Consider the following 18,190-nt stretch of genomic DNA (forward strand, 5'->3'; position numbering starts at 1 on the left):
CTTTGAGGCCATAAATAAATTAGTTGTTTTGATCAGAGTTCACTTTGGATTAGTGCAATCTGTGCTGTAAGAAAATGACCACTAAACCTTATCATCTTCCTATTCCTAACATAGCCTCAAATATACAGCTATTTAGAATGCTCTGAAATCAAGAACCCTTCATTCTGAAATATAATAAAAATATAATCTATATGTAAACTGTAAACTGCAATATTTTCTAATGTGACTTTGATCATCCCCAAACAAGCCACAGATTTCTATTTTCAGCGCTAAAAGTTAAAAGCTATCATTAATGTGCAACTCACCAGTGCAGCAGGACGATGAGGACCGGATGGTGATTTTTTGATTCTCCTTCACCCTTTTTATACCTCCTGACCTCCTCTGTCTGGACGCTCCTCCTCTGATTGAGCAAGATAAAAGCATCAATGGCACATGATTGGTTGCTCAAAGGAAGAGGGGTTCACATGTTTGACCCTTGCTGCTACAAATGCCACCTAAACACGATATGACAAAGTCCAGGAGTCCCGTAAGTACTGATGGTCCACTGTGGGTGACGCATCTTATCATCACAGTTAAAAACAAATCACAGCAGCTCTGAGAAGCCTGATGAGGTCACAGCAGGATAACAACATCACAGATAAGATACAATGCTGTGGTGCATATGATGGGTTCATGCTTTGAATGTGATGAAAGAATTTTATCTGTTGAAAATTAATCGGGACACAAGTGGAACAAAATCTATGTACATAGATTTTGCCTGCTCTCTGGCCTTTCTAGCTGAAAAACAGCAGTGGTACATAGAATCAAATCCTGAAAACTAGGAAATAAGACCATATTAGTCCAGTGCTCATGTCTCGGCACTGGTTTCCTGTTGCTCAGAGAATAGACTTAAAAACAGCTCTGCTTGTGTAAATCCCATGAGCTAGCACCAAAATACATCTCTGACATGTTCGTGCCATAGAGTCAGGACTAAACATGGTGAGGCTGAATGTCAGTTTTATGCAGCTAAAATATTGAAGAGCTTTGCTAAAAACAGGCCTGACTCCAGACTGAAAACTTTCCTATTTAACTGTTCGCATGACAACAAAAGGCTTGCTTCACTTTGTCAGAAATGATTTGTGCACCAAAGTTTGACACTGTTTTGTTGTATTATTTTTGTGCATTGTCACTATATCTGTGGTGCATGTTGCAAAACCTTTAACAGACATTACTGTTGTGTGAAATCTAACAAAACAAAACAAAATCAATGGTTGTACATACATCGGGGGACATTTACCAAGCATTTGCTCATGTGCAGAATGAGTAGCATGAGCAAAAGTGGATCATCAGTCGAGTTATTTATGCATTGTTTAATCAAGCAGCATTATGTCACATATTACAGTACTGTAGGCATTTCCAAATGGTAAAGTAGGTGCAACACACCCACAAAATAGCATGTTTTTTTCTCTTTCTCTTTGTTAATTTCGTCGACTAAAATATTTAGTCTTAATTTTAGTCAAAATGTTATTTTTGACGACTAAAGTTGGACTAAAATGAAATTAAAAGTTTTTCATGAGACTAAAATGTCCAGATATTTTGGTCAACTAAAATAAGACTAAATAAAAATGAAAGGGAGAGACTAAAATCATCCAAACTTCTATTGACCGTCTGAAAGAGCCTAATGTCATGTAAATTTACTGCCAAAGGATCAGCTCTGAGCTTTGTTCATGTGGAGCAGCTCCATAAAGCAGAGGAACAAGATTAAATATGATTATAATGAATATTAGAAATGCAAAGTCGACTAAATTCGTCTTAAATTTAGTCGACTACATTTACTTGACTAGACTAAAATTGAAGATAGTTTTTTTTGACTAAAACTAGACTAAAATCGAATTACATTTTCGTCAGAAGACTAAGACTAAAACTAAATTAAAATATGTTGTCGAAATTAACACTGCTTTCTTCTTCAGCTTGTGTTTCATAATCACATTGGGTTTATCTTCTGCACTGCGGCGGATGTTCCACAGATACTAGATAGTAAAAGAAGGACAATATACTGTATCTAAATAGCATATGTATTTATTGCAGATGTACCCTGGTGAAAAGTCCTGGAGAAAACATGCTGGTTGGACATTTGTATGACCTGGGAGGTTCTGCAGTGTGGCTTTAAGAATAGAGAAGTAGAAGTGCTTTTTGGAGTAAAAGAATAAACACCAGTCCTTTTAAACCCTTCAGAATACTTCTATTTGATTACATGAAGTAACTCAAGTATAGGCCTATTGCGTCATTCTGCACCATGTGGATGTCACCCTTCTACCTTTGCTTCACACCTGACAGGCTTCACTGTTATCAAATTATCTTTACAGCTGCTGTAAAGTCATTAGTTTCCACCTCATTTTCACCCAATAGGAAAACCGATTACACACAGGAATTTGCGCAAAAAGTTGCTCAATGAAGTTATTTCCAACTTCTGGGAACTGTTATTTGCTGTGTGGGCATAAATAAATAGCTTTTACCTAACTCGGCTGGCACGGTGTCCTATATTGTGAAATATTTGTGTAGACAGAACGAGAGCCTGACGCTGCCGCTTCAAAGTCAGACAATACGATTTGATCAGAACCAGATGTGGAGGAATGTGAGCCTTGTTTAAAAGTCACTGATGTTTCGCTCTCTCCTCTATAGGCCAAGGCTTAATTTGATGTTCTTTTGTTTGCTTGCACTCCTCAAAACCATTATATTTAGTGTAAACAACAGGCTGCTGACATGAAGCAGCCTTTGTGAAAGAATGTAAAGAATTCAAGGATTCAGTGACCGCATTTGGTTTGCTTTCAGAAGAAGAACAAAAAAAAACATACTGTGTCTTACATTGGGCAGTAGTGTTGATAAGTTACAGTGGTTGTGATACAAGTAATAACTTTAAGTCATATAATCAATATTTATTCCCTAAAGCCACATTGCTTTAACTGCCTGACGAACGCAACTGCACAGTTTTCACAACACCCACTCTTTCCTACACTGTATTAGAGAGCACAGAACTTTGTGGTCAACTTTAGGTCACATTGTTATTGCTAAGGATATTAAAGTGAGTAATGAGAGAAAAGCCCACCCTCCCCATAAGCCACATCAAATTACATCCACCAGACAGACAGCTTACTGTGTACACTAAAGAACTTAAATAACCAATTACGGTATGGAAGTGTATGGCACAATAGTCCATTCTCTATGACTATGACCTAGATGTACATACAATATTTGCAAAAAAGTAAATAACAAGGTAAAGCAAAACAAACAAACTTGGTAAAATGTGTGTCAACAACAAATATAATTGGGGAGTAAGAAGAAAAAAAAGAGAGCTTTTAAAAAACAGTGAATTTTCCAAGTGTATGATGTACTGACACAAACAAAGACCTTGGGCTTCAGGGGTTTTTTTAATTTTATTTGGGCTTTGTGGGAATTAAAAACAGCAATAAAGAAACACGCAAGTCTGCCCTAAAAGCTCTTCATTTGTTGGAAGTTCTCCATCATGGGCTGCGTCTGCTCCTGCACCTGAGAGACTCCAGCTGGGACTTACTACCCACAATAAAAGTCCTGTGGAGTAAACAGCACAGGAGTCAGAGAAAACACAATGGCCATTTTAACCATTTCTTTGCTGTTATTTGTATATTATAAGTATTCTATCAAATCGGCAGATAAACAATGACAGGTTTATTTGATCTGCTTTTAAGCTTTACCACAAAAAAGGGCAAAAAAAAAGTAATTGATGTTTCTAAAGTTGCTCAATCAAATAACAAATATCTATGCTTTACTTTTGTCAGTGCCCTTTATTTCACCCTTGGACCACACAAAGGACAAGAAATTTGACTAGAAAACCATAAAACCCCAGCCTCCATTTCCTTTTGTGTGAGTTGTTCTTCTGCCCAAAGTTGGTGGTCCAAAGACTCTTTGGTTTGGTTCGGTTTGTTGGTCCTGTCTCGCATTTGTCTCGGGCTGTTACTATGATCACATGCCACAGACTGGAGCAGAGGCTGGAGGAGAACAGGGGAGGCTCAGATTTCTTTGGCCTGATTTTTATCTGACTTTCCCCTGCTGCCTTCAAATACCCAGCAAAACGTGGGGAATTATGAGCATGAAAGAAAATAGGCGGATGGAGTAGAAAGAGACAGTGTTAAGGGTCAAAGCAAGCAAATGAATGAATGCCTATTTTTATTTAATTTCTTATTCTTTGCAGCAAGTTCCTATAACAAGATAGGGAAGTGATGTTACGCTGTCCATAGGCGTCTTCACACAGAATATATATATATGCAATCTAGGTCTTTACAGTTCTACTTAATGTATTTTTGTTTATTCTGCACTGGCCATGAGGATATATATATTTTTTTTTTTAATGAATTAGCCTACATTTATCAACCACGTGACTATGGCCCAAGTAAACCAGGGGCAAGTTTGCTTAACTTTTAAATAGGCCTAGTATTTGGTCATTAGACTCGGCTTGTTTAGGGTTCAAGACAACATTTTCAGTATTTGTTCAATATTTTACATTTGTTGTGTGCAATCATTTTCGACAAAATTGTCTCAGAGGCCACATGATATGAAGCCTGACCCCTAGGCTAACGTTGCCAATCCCTGTCTGAAACCCTTTTGAGACCGTATATTCGATGGGAGACAATAATAAACGGATTTCATCATGTTTGTCTCCCGTTAGTTTAATTTCCCAGTGTCCCTGAATGCCGCACTGACAGACAGAGCCGCTGTCTAATCCAGCGCTGCTCCGTTATGTCTACAATGAACACCGGATAGCGCTGCCTCCCTCCGTGACTGACAAAGCTGAAGAGGACCCGCTACATCAGCCCCAAAGCTGCTTTTTTTTACACTCATATCTCCTTGTTTTCGGTGAATCGTCCTCCGGATACAACAGTCATTAGCTGAAAACAATGGAGTCCAACACGCTGCGCCACCAACGGCTGCAACCCGGGATAGGCTTCGGTTCTGGGGTGACCAACACGGGGACTCTCCGGTCTTCTCTGCGGCCGGGAGTCACCGTACCCGTGGCTCCGCTGCTCCCGTCCCCGGCCTCGCTGTCCATCTCCTCGGGGCCTCCTCCGCCGCCGCCCCCGCTGCAGCTGCACAGCCTGTACGGCGGCATGGGCTTCGGGACGGGGCTCGGCGGAGGAGGGGGGGGACTGGGGCTCGGTCACTGTAACCCTGGAGCGAACCCCGCGGTGCTGAAGGAGGCGGTGGAGGCCGTGGTCCGGAGCTTCGCCAAACACACCCAGGGATACGGCAGAGGTAAAAGAGGAGGGCAGGGTCATGGCTCTGAGTTTGTTGGACTTTTGTTTTTGGGCGAGAAAAGCTGCGCATCGTTACAGGCATTGCTGGATGTAAAGGTCAAGATACAGGACGAGGGCCAAATGCCAGAGATTGCTAAGACATTTCATAGGAGGCTTGCTTCTCATATAATATAGGCTCCAGACAGGCTAACATGTTTTGTTTCCCCCCCTTACTTTTTACAATTGGTTCCCAACCTTTTGCATCTTTCATATCCCCTTGAACCTTTCATTTGGCCTCCGAGTATCCTCAACTTCGAGGTGCAAGACTTAAAAATGCATTGCTTTTATGGATAAATGAAATGTACTTTGAAAATTAGGTCAAAACTCTACTCCCTCTCGCCTTCTGCTTAAATCTGACATCTCCTATAATTTCCACAGTGTGACAGTAGGTTATGGCACATCATTCATGCAATTGAGCTTAAACTGATTGCTAATCAAATGTGTATAATATATGTATCCCCTTCATAATTTAAATCATAATGATAATAAAAAATAGGTTTAGGTTATGTAATAAGTCAGTAGTTACATTTGAATTGCAAAACCAGTTCTTAAAATTGTCCATAAAGCGCCTAATGGAGTTAATAGTGTATTTCAGGCTAATAGGATTTATATCTAAAAGGTTGTCCCCCGGTGGCACAGCTCTGTCCTCAATCAAACTAATTAATACCTTCAACACTGACTTTAGTCTCTCTAACAAGGGCCATATGCTTTGTTTGTGACTTTGAGCTTTAACTTGTAATTAGAAATGTTTTCAGCAGCTGATTTTGGTCATGACTATACTCACCACAACAATGAGAAAATCACTTTAAAAGTCATATTACTGCAGTTGTCTTACTATATCGGCCTGTAGTTTCTTCATGCATGTTCTGAAATGTATGTGATTTTTTTTTTAACTTAGTTTAGTACCAACTTCTGTTAGTTTTTAGTCAGTTATTATTTGTCCTTGAGTTTTCTTTATCAGATGTTTTAGTATGTCCCAGATGTTAATGCTTAATGTGTTAAAAATGTGCACTCTAAACTCTACATTGATTTTATAACATATATCGTGAATCTACTCTCAGTTGCAATTACAGTTAGAGAAAGAGACGGCAATTACATATTTATCCAAACTCAGACTTCATTTAGTCCAAATGCGTTATAGAGACACATCTGCTCACTCTTGTTTCAGCGTCTGAAACCCAGTGAACATGGGCTTGTGGACATATTTCATGCTTTTACCCAGATCTCAATAGTTTCCTCATTGTGAAATAGAGCAGCCCAGATCCAGCAGATCCATATTTAACATTCAGGAAACAGCACGGAAAAGTTGACAATGCACTGTTATCTTATCACGGCCACGGGTAAAAATAACCTCCCGAGACCGGCTGAGCCCAAAAAGTCTAAATTACTGTGTGTTTGAATTGTATTTGAATCTGCAATACTGGATTCAAATCAACATTTGACAACACATGAATAAATGTTTATTCTGGCCTTAGGAAAAATGCACACAAAAAAAACATGTTGGGACAAAAATGCTAAAGTTTGTGTAACACTCATTCTTCCAGGTGTGTTCCATATGGCAAAAGTTTCCAAAAATAACACTTCTGGACAAGGGGATTGTTTGTTTTTATTGTTTTTACTTGAAAAGGTTTTGCCTCTCATTCAAGAAACATATTTTTTGCTACTGTGTCTTAGATACGAAGCATAATGCCCAACAATGTAAATGACATTTTTGAAAACATTTTCTTCTACTGACTACAGGTAATTACTTTCAGTAGGTTAAGTTTTATGGTTTACTGAAAGAACGAATACCAGCAGAATCAAATATTTGAGTCGAAACAAGGTCTATATTTATCCTATTGCAAGACAAGACCAGGGCCTTTACTCTAAGTGTGGCCCGGGGGCTAAATCCAGCCCTCAAAACAATTTTTGGTGCCCTCAGGCTTCCTTTTATTACGCAAGGGTTCCAAGCCTAAATGTGGGGAATGGTTTAAACCTCTCTTAAATGCACTCGGTTGAATGTTTGACTACATTGTCCTCTGATCTGTGGCCCTCCATTCTGTACACACTCCACTTCAGTATGCAGCTCTTGATGAAATATAGTTTGGATAACCTTCTTCTAGTGATTAGCTACTTCTAAAAGGGTTCAGCAGCAGAGTAATGCTATTTACTTCAAGCGTCATTCCACACGTACATATGGCAGAAGAAAACACGTCTGCTAGGTTGTTTCTTACATACATCCATAATTTTTTCATGATTTAGTTTTTCTATATCTGGGCAGGGCACTATGTTTAACCCATTCCAAGAAAAGACCGATACCTTTGAATACTTGTTGTTACTTTCTGTATTCATTTTCGCGTCCGTAGTTTGCACACTACTGTAAATGGGAACAACAAATGTGAAGTGTTTTCTGCTCACGTTTCCAAGTTGTCAACAAAGGTCCTGATTGTTGTCGCTTCATAGCCGTAATGGATGACTCCACAGACTTTGTGTACGGGCCAGGCGCTTAAATCAAACAGTTCCAACACAGCGGGACCCACAGCTTTGGAAATAGAAGTCAAACAGTCTCTCTCCCTCTCACGAGGCCCGAGTCCAAATAATCATTTATGACTCACTTGCAAATTTTACAGCCTTTCTTTGTTGTTCCTTTGCTGGTTTGTAGGAATGTAGTTGGAGTATACAGTGCTAGGGCTGGGGGAGAGTTTCTTTAAACGGCCCTTTTGAGATGATGCAGAATTTCCTCCAAGCAAGAGGCGCTTAAGTGTTTAGTCGACAGGAAAATCCCCTGGCATCCTCCTCAAGACCCTCCTCCTCCCCCATCTCCTTCCACATGTGTGTTTGGGAGGAAAAGTTGCTGACTATAGACGTAATGTTTGATAGATGACGTTGTAAAGCCACAGATAGTGTTGATTTGTGTGTTTTGTGTGAGCAGTGAACGTGGTGGAGGCGCTGCAGGAGTTCTGGCAGATGAAGCTGAGCCGAGGGGCCGACCTGAGGAACGGGGCGCTGGTGGTGTACGAGATGGTGCCGTCCAACAGCCCGCCGTACATCTGCTACGTCAGTCTCCCCGGGGGCAGCTGCTTCGGGAGCTTCCAGGTCTAACATTGACACTTTTTTTCTTCTCAGTGTTTTGGAGTTGCATATAAATACCAGCATATGTACAGTATATAGGGTATGCAGTTATACAGAGCATTAATGATGAGGTTGGCATATGGTTAATAGTCCAATTTCCAATACCATGTTGTGATTAAAACATTTTGTTAATTTACTGTCTTCAATCTAACTTTTTATTTCTTATAAACAACACAGTAAGTAACACATGTGCGGCTTTCATAACCTCTTAACCCCTGCCTTAACCAAGAGCATTTTCCCCAGATCAGCTTAACCCAAAAACGAAAAAAAAGAAACATCTAAAATGTTACAGCCTATAGGTCAGTGTAACGCCTCATTTGAAAGCTAAGACCTACAAAACTGATCTAGATGGATCTTTTTCTCCACATTGTTGCCACTTTTTTTGACATTTTGTTTTCATTGCTTGTGTTTTTGTGCATTTTTTCATCACATTTTCGTCGCTTTCCTGTTGCTCTTTTTTGGTTGTATTTGTATTTTCTACGCTTTTTTTGTGGGTTTTTGCAAACTTTTTGTCCTGGTTTTCGTCTCATTTTTGTTGCTTTTTTGACACTTTATTTAAAAGAAGCTTTTAGATTTGGTTGAAGTCGAGAAAATGTGCTTGATTCAGGTGGGGTTAAGAGGTTAAAACTCTCAAAACCTCTAAATCAATAGTTCCCAACCCCTTGAGTCTTTCATTTTTACTTAAAGTGCCCCTTATCTCGAGGATGCCACCAGAAAATGGTCAACTAAACTTAGATGTATTGGTCGGCTGTTTTGGGTTCAAAATATGGCTAAAACACTCTTAAATGCAAACATTTTAGGAAAATTAACATTTCTTTTAAAAACATATTAAAATGCATATCAAAAAGAGAAAGGCAGAAGCGCTTCCAGGACATCTGCAGAGTGTGATTAAAAAACAGAGGTGCTCTTTGGAGCAGGGAAAGTAGTTAAAAAAACAGAAAAACCAAGGCACTCTCTGGTGAGATGCAATTTAGTTTCATCTTCTTTTTGATCTGAAATAATTCCAAGGACCCCCTGCCAAACGCTCGCATACCCCCTGGAGTCAACGTACCACTGGTTGGGAAACACTGCTCTAAATGATCAAAGATTAGCTACTAAACATATGGCTACTGTAAGCACAGCTTAGCTTGTGCCTGAACAGTGTTTTTGCCTGACATCCCACTGGTTTATACAAAGAACCTGCATGTTTAGAATCGTGTCACTGGGACATTATATTACTTACATAATACAGGTGCGTTCATTTCTGTTATTCAACTTAAACTGTGAAACTAATGTAAGATAGACTCATTACATGCAAAGTGAGATATGTTTAGCCTATATATGTTATAATTTTGATTATTATGACTCAGCTTGTAAAAACTTAAAATAAAATTAGAATATTTTGAAAATGGATTGTAAGCCATGATCATCAAAAAGGCTTGACATATGTTTGCATGTAATGAGTCTGTATCATATATTAGCTTCACATTTTAAGTTGAATTACAGAAATGAACTTCGGAACGATATTCTAATTTTCAGAGTTTCAGAGAGAGATTTACAATCACATAATTTATTCAGAATTACTCCTTGCGCTTTATAAAGTAGTAGTAAATGTTTCCAGACGACTTGTGGGTTCATGTGTAACTCATTACGTCTGACTGTAATTGTTTCCTTCACAGTTTTGTCCGACCAAAGCCGAAGCTCGACGAAGCGCAGCCAAGATCGCTCTCATGAACTCTGTCTTCAACGAACACCCGTCCCGGCGCATCACGAACGAATTTATCGAGAAGAGTGTTAGTGAAGCCCTGGCCCCATTTAATGTAAGGCTCCTGTGTGGTCTTTTACAGATGTGAAATCAACCCTAAATTAATTAAGTTTATTATCTAATTTATTCACAGGGAAACAGAGAGGAGGCAGACAACCCAAACACAGGCATCGGTGCGTTTCGCTTCATGCTCGAGTCCAACAAGGGAAAGTCGATGCTGGAGTTTCAGGTAAAGCCACGGATGTTGAAAACAAAAAAACATGTAACGGAATTAGATGTGTCCCAGCAGATAAAATCAACAGGATACAGTTCATGTGACTTGTTGTTTATCTGGCAAATGCTAAATCAGGTCACGAGCTTCACAGGACTCAGCCTCTTGACATTTTGTTTGTTTCAGGAGCTGATGACTGTCTTCCAGCTGCTGCACTGGAATGGCAGTCTTAAAGCCATGAGGGAGAGACAGTGTTCACGCCAGGTACACGAATTCACCGTCCGCTCATGACCTGGTTTAACCTTTATTTAGACCCAGTTGTTTTTTGTTGTTATTTTTGAATGCTCGATTATCTTATGTTACAGTTTGCCCTTAAAGGAATAGGCCACCGTTTTTACATACTGAGATATGTTCTTGTCTTAGCTTAGACGAGTTGATGCGTACCTGGTCTTTGTGCGTGCGCTCAGTGTAGCAAATGTTGTTAGCATTTAGCCTCTCCCAGCAATGGTATAGCTCCAAACTGGGGTGAAGTTAGAAGCTACCAAGCTGCTCCACGTTTTCCCTATTTAAATATAGTTACGTGAAAAGTTACACAATCCAAGTCTAGTTACGCGAACTTTAACAGCGGATAAAAAAGGGGTGCTATATTGTAAGGCGTAATAATATTAAGAGCACTTCCACTTTACTGCAATTACGCATCAACTCGTCTAAGCTCAGGTAAGACCATGTATCGCAGTAGTAAAAATGGTGGACTATTCCTTTAAGTTCCTTCTGTCTTAGATTATATTTGTTTTTAAGATAAGATTTAGGTACAAAAGGTACTAAAGGTACAAATGCACACATATAATAGATCTAGGGTCTCTTGCCCCTAGCTATAGAATAGCTCTCCAGCTAAATTCCATGTTTCTCCCCAGGGACTTTCTACATTCCTGCACAAGCTTGACTTAAACTAGATTGCAATTGATGAGACAACTCATATGCATCATGTCACATTTATAGATGCATATTTTTCTCTTTGTGCACCAAATAATTGAGTTATTATGAACATGTTGAGCATAATCTCTGCTGCAATGTATGTTTGTTTTTCTTGACAGTTTGATCATCATAACTTTGCTTGTATTCTCTTCTTGCAGGAAGTTCTGGCTCATTACTCCCATCGCGCCCTGGACGATGACATGCGCACTCAGATGGCGGCGGACTGGGTGAACCGCGAGCAGAGCGTGGCAGGGACCATTGCCCAAGAGCTGGCCTCCACTGAGCGGGAGCTGGAGGAGGCCCGGCTGGCGGGGCGAGAGCTGCGCTTCCACAAAGAGAAAAAAGACATCCTGATGCTGGCAGTGGGGCAGCTCAGTGCAGCCAACGCAGCCACTCTCCCCTCACACTAAACGCTCACGAAGAAAGAGAGAGAGAGAGAGAGAGACATGCCTTCACTCTGTAGGATGCCTGGTCTCTACGTGTAAGCTTCTTGTGTCATGTGGTCAACCAATGATGTAACAGTGGCCAAAAACAATGGTGTTCAAGCCTTGACATTTACAGAAGCCAAATTTCCAGACACTGGTAGATTTCAACACTCACACGCAATATTCTCACTAGACACTATGATTGGACATTCCTTTTATTCATTTTATGGTCAATGGTCCTAAAATTCTGTTATGTATGCCTAAAGTGCTGTTTAGCTACATAGTTTTTAGTATTTATTTGAGAAGAATATTATAAAAACACGCGCAAAAGGCTGACATTTACTCAGCTAAGCCTGTTTTTTCAACAGTAGTTAGATACCTGTAATATAACTTTACATAATGAAGCCAAATTTACGTTTCTTGTTCTTTCTAAACACACAAACTAATTGAGAAGTAGCTTTAATGTCATGCCATGATGGTTATACTGTACATTTTAATTGTAATAATGGCAGAAATCTGTATTGTATGTAACATTTTCAAATATTTGTTTTGTGTTGGGCAAATCATTGGTCATCATCTTACATCATTGGTTGATACTAAAGACCAGGTAATCCAGCCTTTATGACATTATGCACACTGTCTGACAAAAACTAGCCCTTTTTTTTTTTTTGCAATGACCTCTTTGTGCCTGGTGACCATAAGGCAGCTTCCTCAAAAACTACCTGTAAATTCTTTTTTATATATGATGAAAGTGTCTGAACATTTGACATGTAGACCAACAAAACGTATTACTTTCTTGTGAAATTATGGGCCTATTCTTACTTCCATGAAGCCAAACAAGAAGAGGGATAGAAGGGTCTAGTAATGTGATAGACAATTTGGTACTGTCAGCCACTCAGGTTTCTGAATCTTGTGTGAAGGAGTATACAAACAGACCTATAGAACACCAACCGAATGTATTATTTGTATGATATTGTGTAATGGACCTAAAGAACTCTTGAAAAGTTTATTTTACCTTGAAGTATTAAAGAATAACCAGCATTTACTTCTTGTGAGACACATAAGGAGACATGATCTGATCAGATGGTGAAGGATTTATTATCACAAAATTGCGTCTCATATGCCAAGTGTTATGGTGCTACACATGCCTTTTGCAGCCTAAAATGGTTCTGTTACATTAGGTGTATCCTTTTAGCTGCCATACAAACTACCAAACTAATATTCAAGGTTGTCTTTATTGGATGCTTTTGAAAGAGTTTTCAAATGCAATATCAGTGCTTTCCAGGCCTCATAATGAGGAAAAGAAAGAGAGAAATCACTGCCTTGAGTATTGTTACATCATTTTCTAATTTGTTGGTTTATCATTGTTTTTTGTTGTTGTTGTTTTTTTTTACCACTTTTATGTATTTTACTACAGGCTCTTAATCTTGAATTTGTGTCTTTTCCAAATACTTTGTTTGGGAGGCGGGAGCACTATATTGGAACAATACACTTTAATGTTTTGCTATTCATTTTTAATTTGACTATGCATGTTGCGTTTCTTTTTTATTCTCGCTTGTGTTACGTGTTTTAATGTGGTTTTCAAAGGCAATATTAATATGTATTTTATATGAACAATTTGTATCTTGTTAATACTTTTAGTAGAATTATAAAATAAAATATAATAAACAGGCTGTATCACATCAATTTCTACTATTTATATATATATTTTTTTCTTTTATAACACTCATATAATGTCTAGTCCTGGATTAGATTTGACATGAGTGCTATAATATGGTAATCCGTGGTCCGAAGTATCCACAAAAGTTTTAATTTGCTGAAAGTGCTTACTTCCGGTCTGGTGTCGGAAGAGGCGGGACTTCCGAAAGGGACGCTGCTCCTTCGTTGTTCATTCAACATGGCAGCGGGACCAATCTCAGAAAGAAACCAAGGTAAAAAAAAAACATTGTATGAGTTTATATGAAGTTTGAGTCGTGCACTGAATTTATGTGTCTATCTGCCCGTTTGTTTTTTGATGTCTGTAACTTTCGGATTGATTGATAAACACCACGGGTCTCAATGGCTCACATGGAAGTCGGGCTAATGCCTGTGATGCTAGCTTCTTTTTAACTTTGTAATTATTGTTATATACATAATTCTGTTGACTGCCATTGAATTATCTCACCAAACCTACACGAACATTGTCCCTTTGCTGTTGGAGAACATAGTTATCTTTATAGTTTGCTGCATATATGCCTTCTTTCCAGGTTAAAGTTAGCTTAGATGCTAACGCTCACTGTGAATGAATTCATATGTTGTGTGTATAGTGTATACAGTACTCTCAAGTTTGAAAGTTGGATTGACAGCAAATGTTTAATCGTAAAGTACACACAGCACATCTTCTGTGTCGTCAAAGCTTTTATCCCCTCTATTTGCTCCTGTAGATGCCACTGTGTACGTCGGTGGCCTGGATGAGAAGGTCTCTGAGCCTTTACTATGGGAGCTCTTCCTTCAGGCCGGTCCAGTGGTCAACACACACATGCCCAAAGACAGAGTCACGGGCCAACACCAAGGTTTGTCTTGTTGATAATTTGCTCATTATCTTGTGTATCTTTCTTGTAGATGGATAATGTCAAATTATTGTTCCTGCAGGCTATGGTTTTGTGGAGTTTCTGAGTGAAGAAGATGCCGACTACGCTATAAAAATTATGAACATGATAAAGCTATATGGAAAACCTATTAGAGTGAACAAAGCCTCGGCACACAACAAAAACCTGGATGTTGGGGCAAACATCTTCATTGGAAACTTGGATCCAGAGATTGATGAGAAACTGCTCTATGACACGTTCAGTGCCTTTGGTGTGATCCTCCAGACGCCCAAAATCATGAGAGACCCTGACACGGGCAACTCCAAGGGTTACGCCTTCATCAATTTTGCCAGTTTTGATGCGTCTGATGCAGCCATTGAAGCTATGAATGGCCAGTATCTTTGTAATAGACCAATCACTGTGTCCTACGCCTTCAAGAAAGATTCAAAAGGAGAACGGCATGGTTCTGCAGCAGAAAGGCTCCTGGCTGCACAAAATCCTCTGTCCCAAGCAGACAGGCCCCACCAGCTTTTTGCAGATGCTCCACCACCACCCTCTGTCCCAACACCTGTGCTGACGACACTTGGCGCAGGGATGGGTATGGGTAAGTGGATATGTATGATTTAAAAAGGACATTTAAACAACAATTATCATCTGTTATTGTGTAAACTTTGAGTTGTAGAATGCCAACTATATGGTAACTGACCTTCTTTGCACAGGCATGCCTCCTTCATTCCCACCAGTTCCTCCTCCTGGGTCAATGCCACCATCGATGCCCTCGATGGGGATGCCTCCAAACGCTGCTGGACAAGGTCATGGTGGTCCCCCACATTTCCCCCCTTCGAGCATGCATCCAGGTATGCGTAGTCTAAAGTCCCTGTATTACACTTATTACCTATACTGGAAAGTGTGTTCCGCTGTTGCATGATCACAAATCTCTTTATTCTTGTTTTTATGAGATGTTTTATAACTTTCATGCTTATTGAATTGTTTGGGTTATTATGTACCCTTTGCTGTTCTAGCAACAAATACTACAATGTAATATAATGTGTACATATGTTTTATGGATACATAAAACATATGTATCATATACGGCTTTTTAGTGACCCCAGTGTCTGCATGGGTGGTTAGTAAGGCGCCCATATTTTTCATTCTGGTGCTGTTGGATCAACTTTTTTTTAGGGTTTGCAATGGGTGTTCTCTGCTTATTGAACCATCTCCATGTGTAGAATATATGCGTAAGATGGTTCCATCAACCCATATAGCCGCTGGGTCACTAAAAGGCCAAATATGAACTACTCTGAAGTTTGTTTGTTTGTTTTTTTCTTCATAAACAGTTGCACCTTTTAAGAACTCTTGCCTCTAATTAGCCAGAATTTAATGTGAGGGAGCTATTGATATTGTACTACTATTAAATAATAAATGTTCAATTTCTATTATCACTTCATATTTCAAGTAGTCGAACCCCAAAGGCAATAATCAATCGGTATAGAAATGTACTGTTTCCTGAATTATTTATTTTGTTATTTGTAGCAATCCCTCAGATGCCCATGCCTCCAGGACCACCTGGAATGGTCCCCCCACCTCCGGCACCCCCGGGATCAGGTCAACCGCGTGCACCCCTGCCTCCCTCCATGCCTCCTCCCCCGATGGGCGTCCCACCCAGAGGATATGGACCCCCCATGGGTAAACAATATGCACAATTTATACATGGTGTAAATGCTATTCAGTCCAATATGGGATGATTATTAAGGGGTAACAGAATATGTAAGTACAGCCTTGTTTACAAATGATTACGCCCCCATGGGTCATATAACATGCATGTGTCCAGAGTTTATACTATTGATAATTTTTACTATTTATTTTCTTTTCTTTGACCTTCATTTAACCAGGATAGTCCCACTGAGATATAAGAATCTCTTTATCCGGGGAATCAAACTTGGGACTTTCTTGATGTGAGGCACAAGCGCAAAACACTGCGCTCTGTGCTGCCCTAGGACTGTATGGAAAGGCACACAAAAGTATTCTATAACCATCTATGTCATACCCACTCAATGTGGTCAATATCAAACAATCTAGTGGTCTCAAGAACGAAAAATATGCTTAAAAATACAGTCAATTGCTTGCTTTAAAAATGTCAAAACAAAAAAAGTGTCCATCAGCGATAAAATCATTTGATATAAATTGTGTATTCCTCCCAGGACCTCCAGTGCCAACGATGAGAGGACCTCCACCCCCAATGCCTCCTCCTGGGTACGCCACTGGTCCACCTCGGCCTCCTCCATTCGGTTTCCAGCGAGGACCGCCCATGCCGCCTAGACCACCCTCTGTCCCACCCATGAGAGCTCCAATGCCACCGTAATCCATCAAAAAATGCAACATTCATGTTAATCTTTTTTTCTTTTTTAAACAACACACAAAAAACCTTTAGACTTCTGTTTTATATTTGTGAATAATTTAACTGCTTGTATCTCTGATGGATGATGGATGTGTGGTGAATAAACTTTTAGTACAAAATACACTTAACTGTGCACTATAAATCTCATGCATTAGCAAGCAGTAATGGAAGTGTTTACAGTATTAATAATGGTGCCCGCCAAAGGAAATGGGGAAAAACATGTCTTCATCAACAGTCACTCTGCATTGAATGCAGTAAATCGCTTTAGAGGTGTTTGAATGTGTCTGTCGTACAAATTTACATCAAATTTGTGAACTGGGACGAGGGGGCGTACCAACTTTTTCACGCCTGTGACACAGTTCTGAAGAAATTGGACTGCAGATGGCGTGATCAGCCTGCTACTACAAGCAGGAAGACAGAGCCAAAACACAGTTTAAATCAGCCCACCAGGCGTGGTCACAGCAACATCAAGAGACAACCTCTGAGGAAGTCCACAGTAATTGCCCAAACTTGTACGATATAAGGGAGGGGGGGGGGGGGGGGGGGGCAGATACTGAATCTTTCAGTATCTGCCGTGTAAGGTTACTATCTGTGTCAGTGAGAGCTCTTTTGGGGCAGAGCCAAGTAATTGCATTCATGTGAAATACCACTCAGACTATTCTCAGGCAATATAAATGGTCCACCAAGGATAAAGGCTTAATTAAAGATCAATCACAAATTGATTGAAGTGCCACACAGAAAGTTGGATTTAACAATTATATTCAACATGTTGTCCCACTTGATGCCTTGCTTTACAGTATTCCGATAACTTAAACCCAGGGGTGTAATTGGCAAAATGTTGCGCTATGATAACCTCATTAAGAATCATTTTAGTGTGAGCAGAGCTTGTAATAAAGTTCTAAGCTTCAATACAAGTGGCGTATGTAAGTTGTCCTCTAGATGCAATTTAATTCATCTTTGGCCCGCCTGTCTACTCAATTCTCTATCAATTTTGGCAGGGATTTTGCAATGATTTTACCAGTACAAGTGACCGAGGTACAAAAACTTAAAATCTTACATTACTAAAACAGTATTTTTGATGCTTTGAATTCAGTGGATGCTTCAGACGGTTTAGTTGTGCGCATACATGTCCCAAGTGTCTGCTCTAGTTACACAATAAAGAGCACCGTCTCTTAATAATGGGTGACGTCATGGCGCATCTTTGTCGAAGTGCCTCACGTTTTCCTCCTGATGAAACTGATGGAGAAAGGCAAGTGGTTGGCATAGCAACAGGAGTCAGGTGTTGCCACACGTGTGTGCGCAATATTTCATTTCATGGCGCTCATTTATTAAAGCAGATGCCACTAAATGAGGTGTTTTCCTGCGCATGCGTAAAAGGGGCCCCCATTCACTGCATACGAGACCTTTATAACATATCGCGAAAACCTGTTATTAGCTTAATTGAATAAACTCC

At 39.8% G+C, this 18,190-nt stretch overlaps 2 protein-coding genes across 2 annotated transcripts; both read left to right on the forward strand.

Annotated features, from left to right (window-relative positions):
* Positions 1 to 4,614: 4,614 nt before the first annotated feature.
* Positions 4,615 to 13,381, forward strand: lix1l (limb and CNS expressed 1 like). Its single transcript, XM_079571389.1, has 6 exons — positions 4,615 to 5,265; positions 8,218 to 8,381; positions 10,076 to 10,216; positions 10,295 to 10,390; positions 10,559 to 10,636; positions 11,506 to 13,381. Exons 1-6 carry the CDS (start codon positions 4,911 to 4,913, stop codon positions 11,755 to 11,757), a joined length of 1,086 nt encoding a protein of 361 aa, XP_079427515.1. The 5' UTR covers positions 4,615 to 4,910; the 3' UTR covers positions 11,758 to 13,381.
* A 237-nt stretch (positions 13,382 to 13,618) lies between these two features.
* On the forward strand, positions 13,619 to 16,853 carry sf3b4 (splicing factor 3b, subunit 4). The gene is made up of 6 exons (XM_079571426.1): positions 13,619 to 13,703; positions 14,196 to 14,324; positions 14,404 to 14,943; positions 15,059 to 15,196; positions 15,873 to 16,025; positions 16,541 to 16,853. Exons 1-6 carry the CDS (start codon positions 13,670 to 13,672, stop codon positions 16,699 to 16,701), a joined length of 1,155 nt encoding a protein of 384 aa, XP_079427552.1. The 5' UTR covers positions 13,619 to 13,669; the 3' UTR covers positions 16,702 to 16,853.
* Positions 16,854 to 18,190: the final 1,337 nt, after the last annotated feature.

Source organism: Gobius niger, assembly GCF_951799975.1.
Source record: "Gobius niger genome assembly, chromosome: 14".
Taxonomy (NCBI): Eukaryota; Metazoa; Chordata; class Actinopteri; order Gobiiformes; family Gobiidae; genus Gobius; species Gobius niger.

Coding starts and splice junctions, on each gene's coding strand:
- sf3b4 (XM_079571426.1), top strand. CDS start 13,670: ATGGCAGCGGGACCAATCTCAGAAAGAAACCAAG. Junction 14,944..15,058: donor TGGCGCAGGGATGGGTATGG/GTAAGTGGATAT, acceptor TTCTTTGCACAG/GCATGCCTCCTTCATTCCCA. Junction 16,026..16,540: donor AGGATATGGACCCCCCATGG/GTAAACAATATG, acceptor TATTCCTCCCAG/GACCTCCAGTGCCAACGATG.
- lix1l (XM_079571389.1), top strand. CDS start 4,911: ATGGAGTCCAACACGCTGCGCCACCAACGGCTGCAACCCGGGATAGGC. Junction 10,217..10,294: donor AAGCCCTGGCCCCATTTAAT/GTAAGGCTCCTG, acceptor ATTTATTCACAG/GGAAACAGAGAGGAGGCAGA. Junction 10,391..10,558: donor AGTCGATGCTGGAGTTTCAG/GTAAAGCCACGG, acceptor TGTTTGTTTCAG/GAGCTGATGACTGTCTTCCA.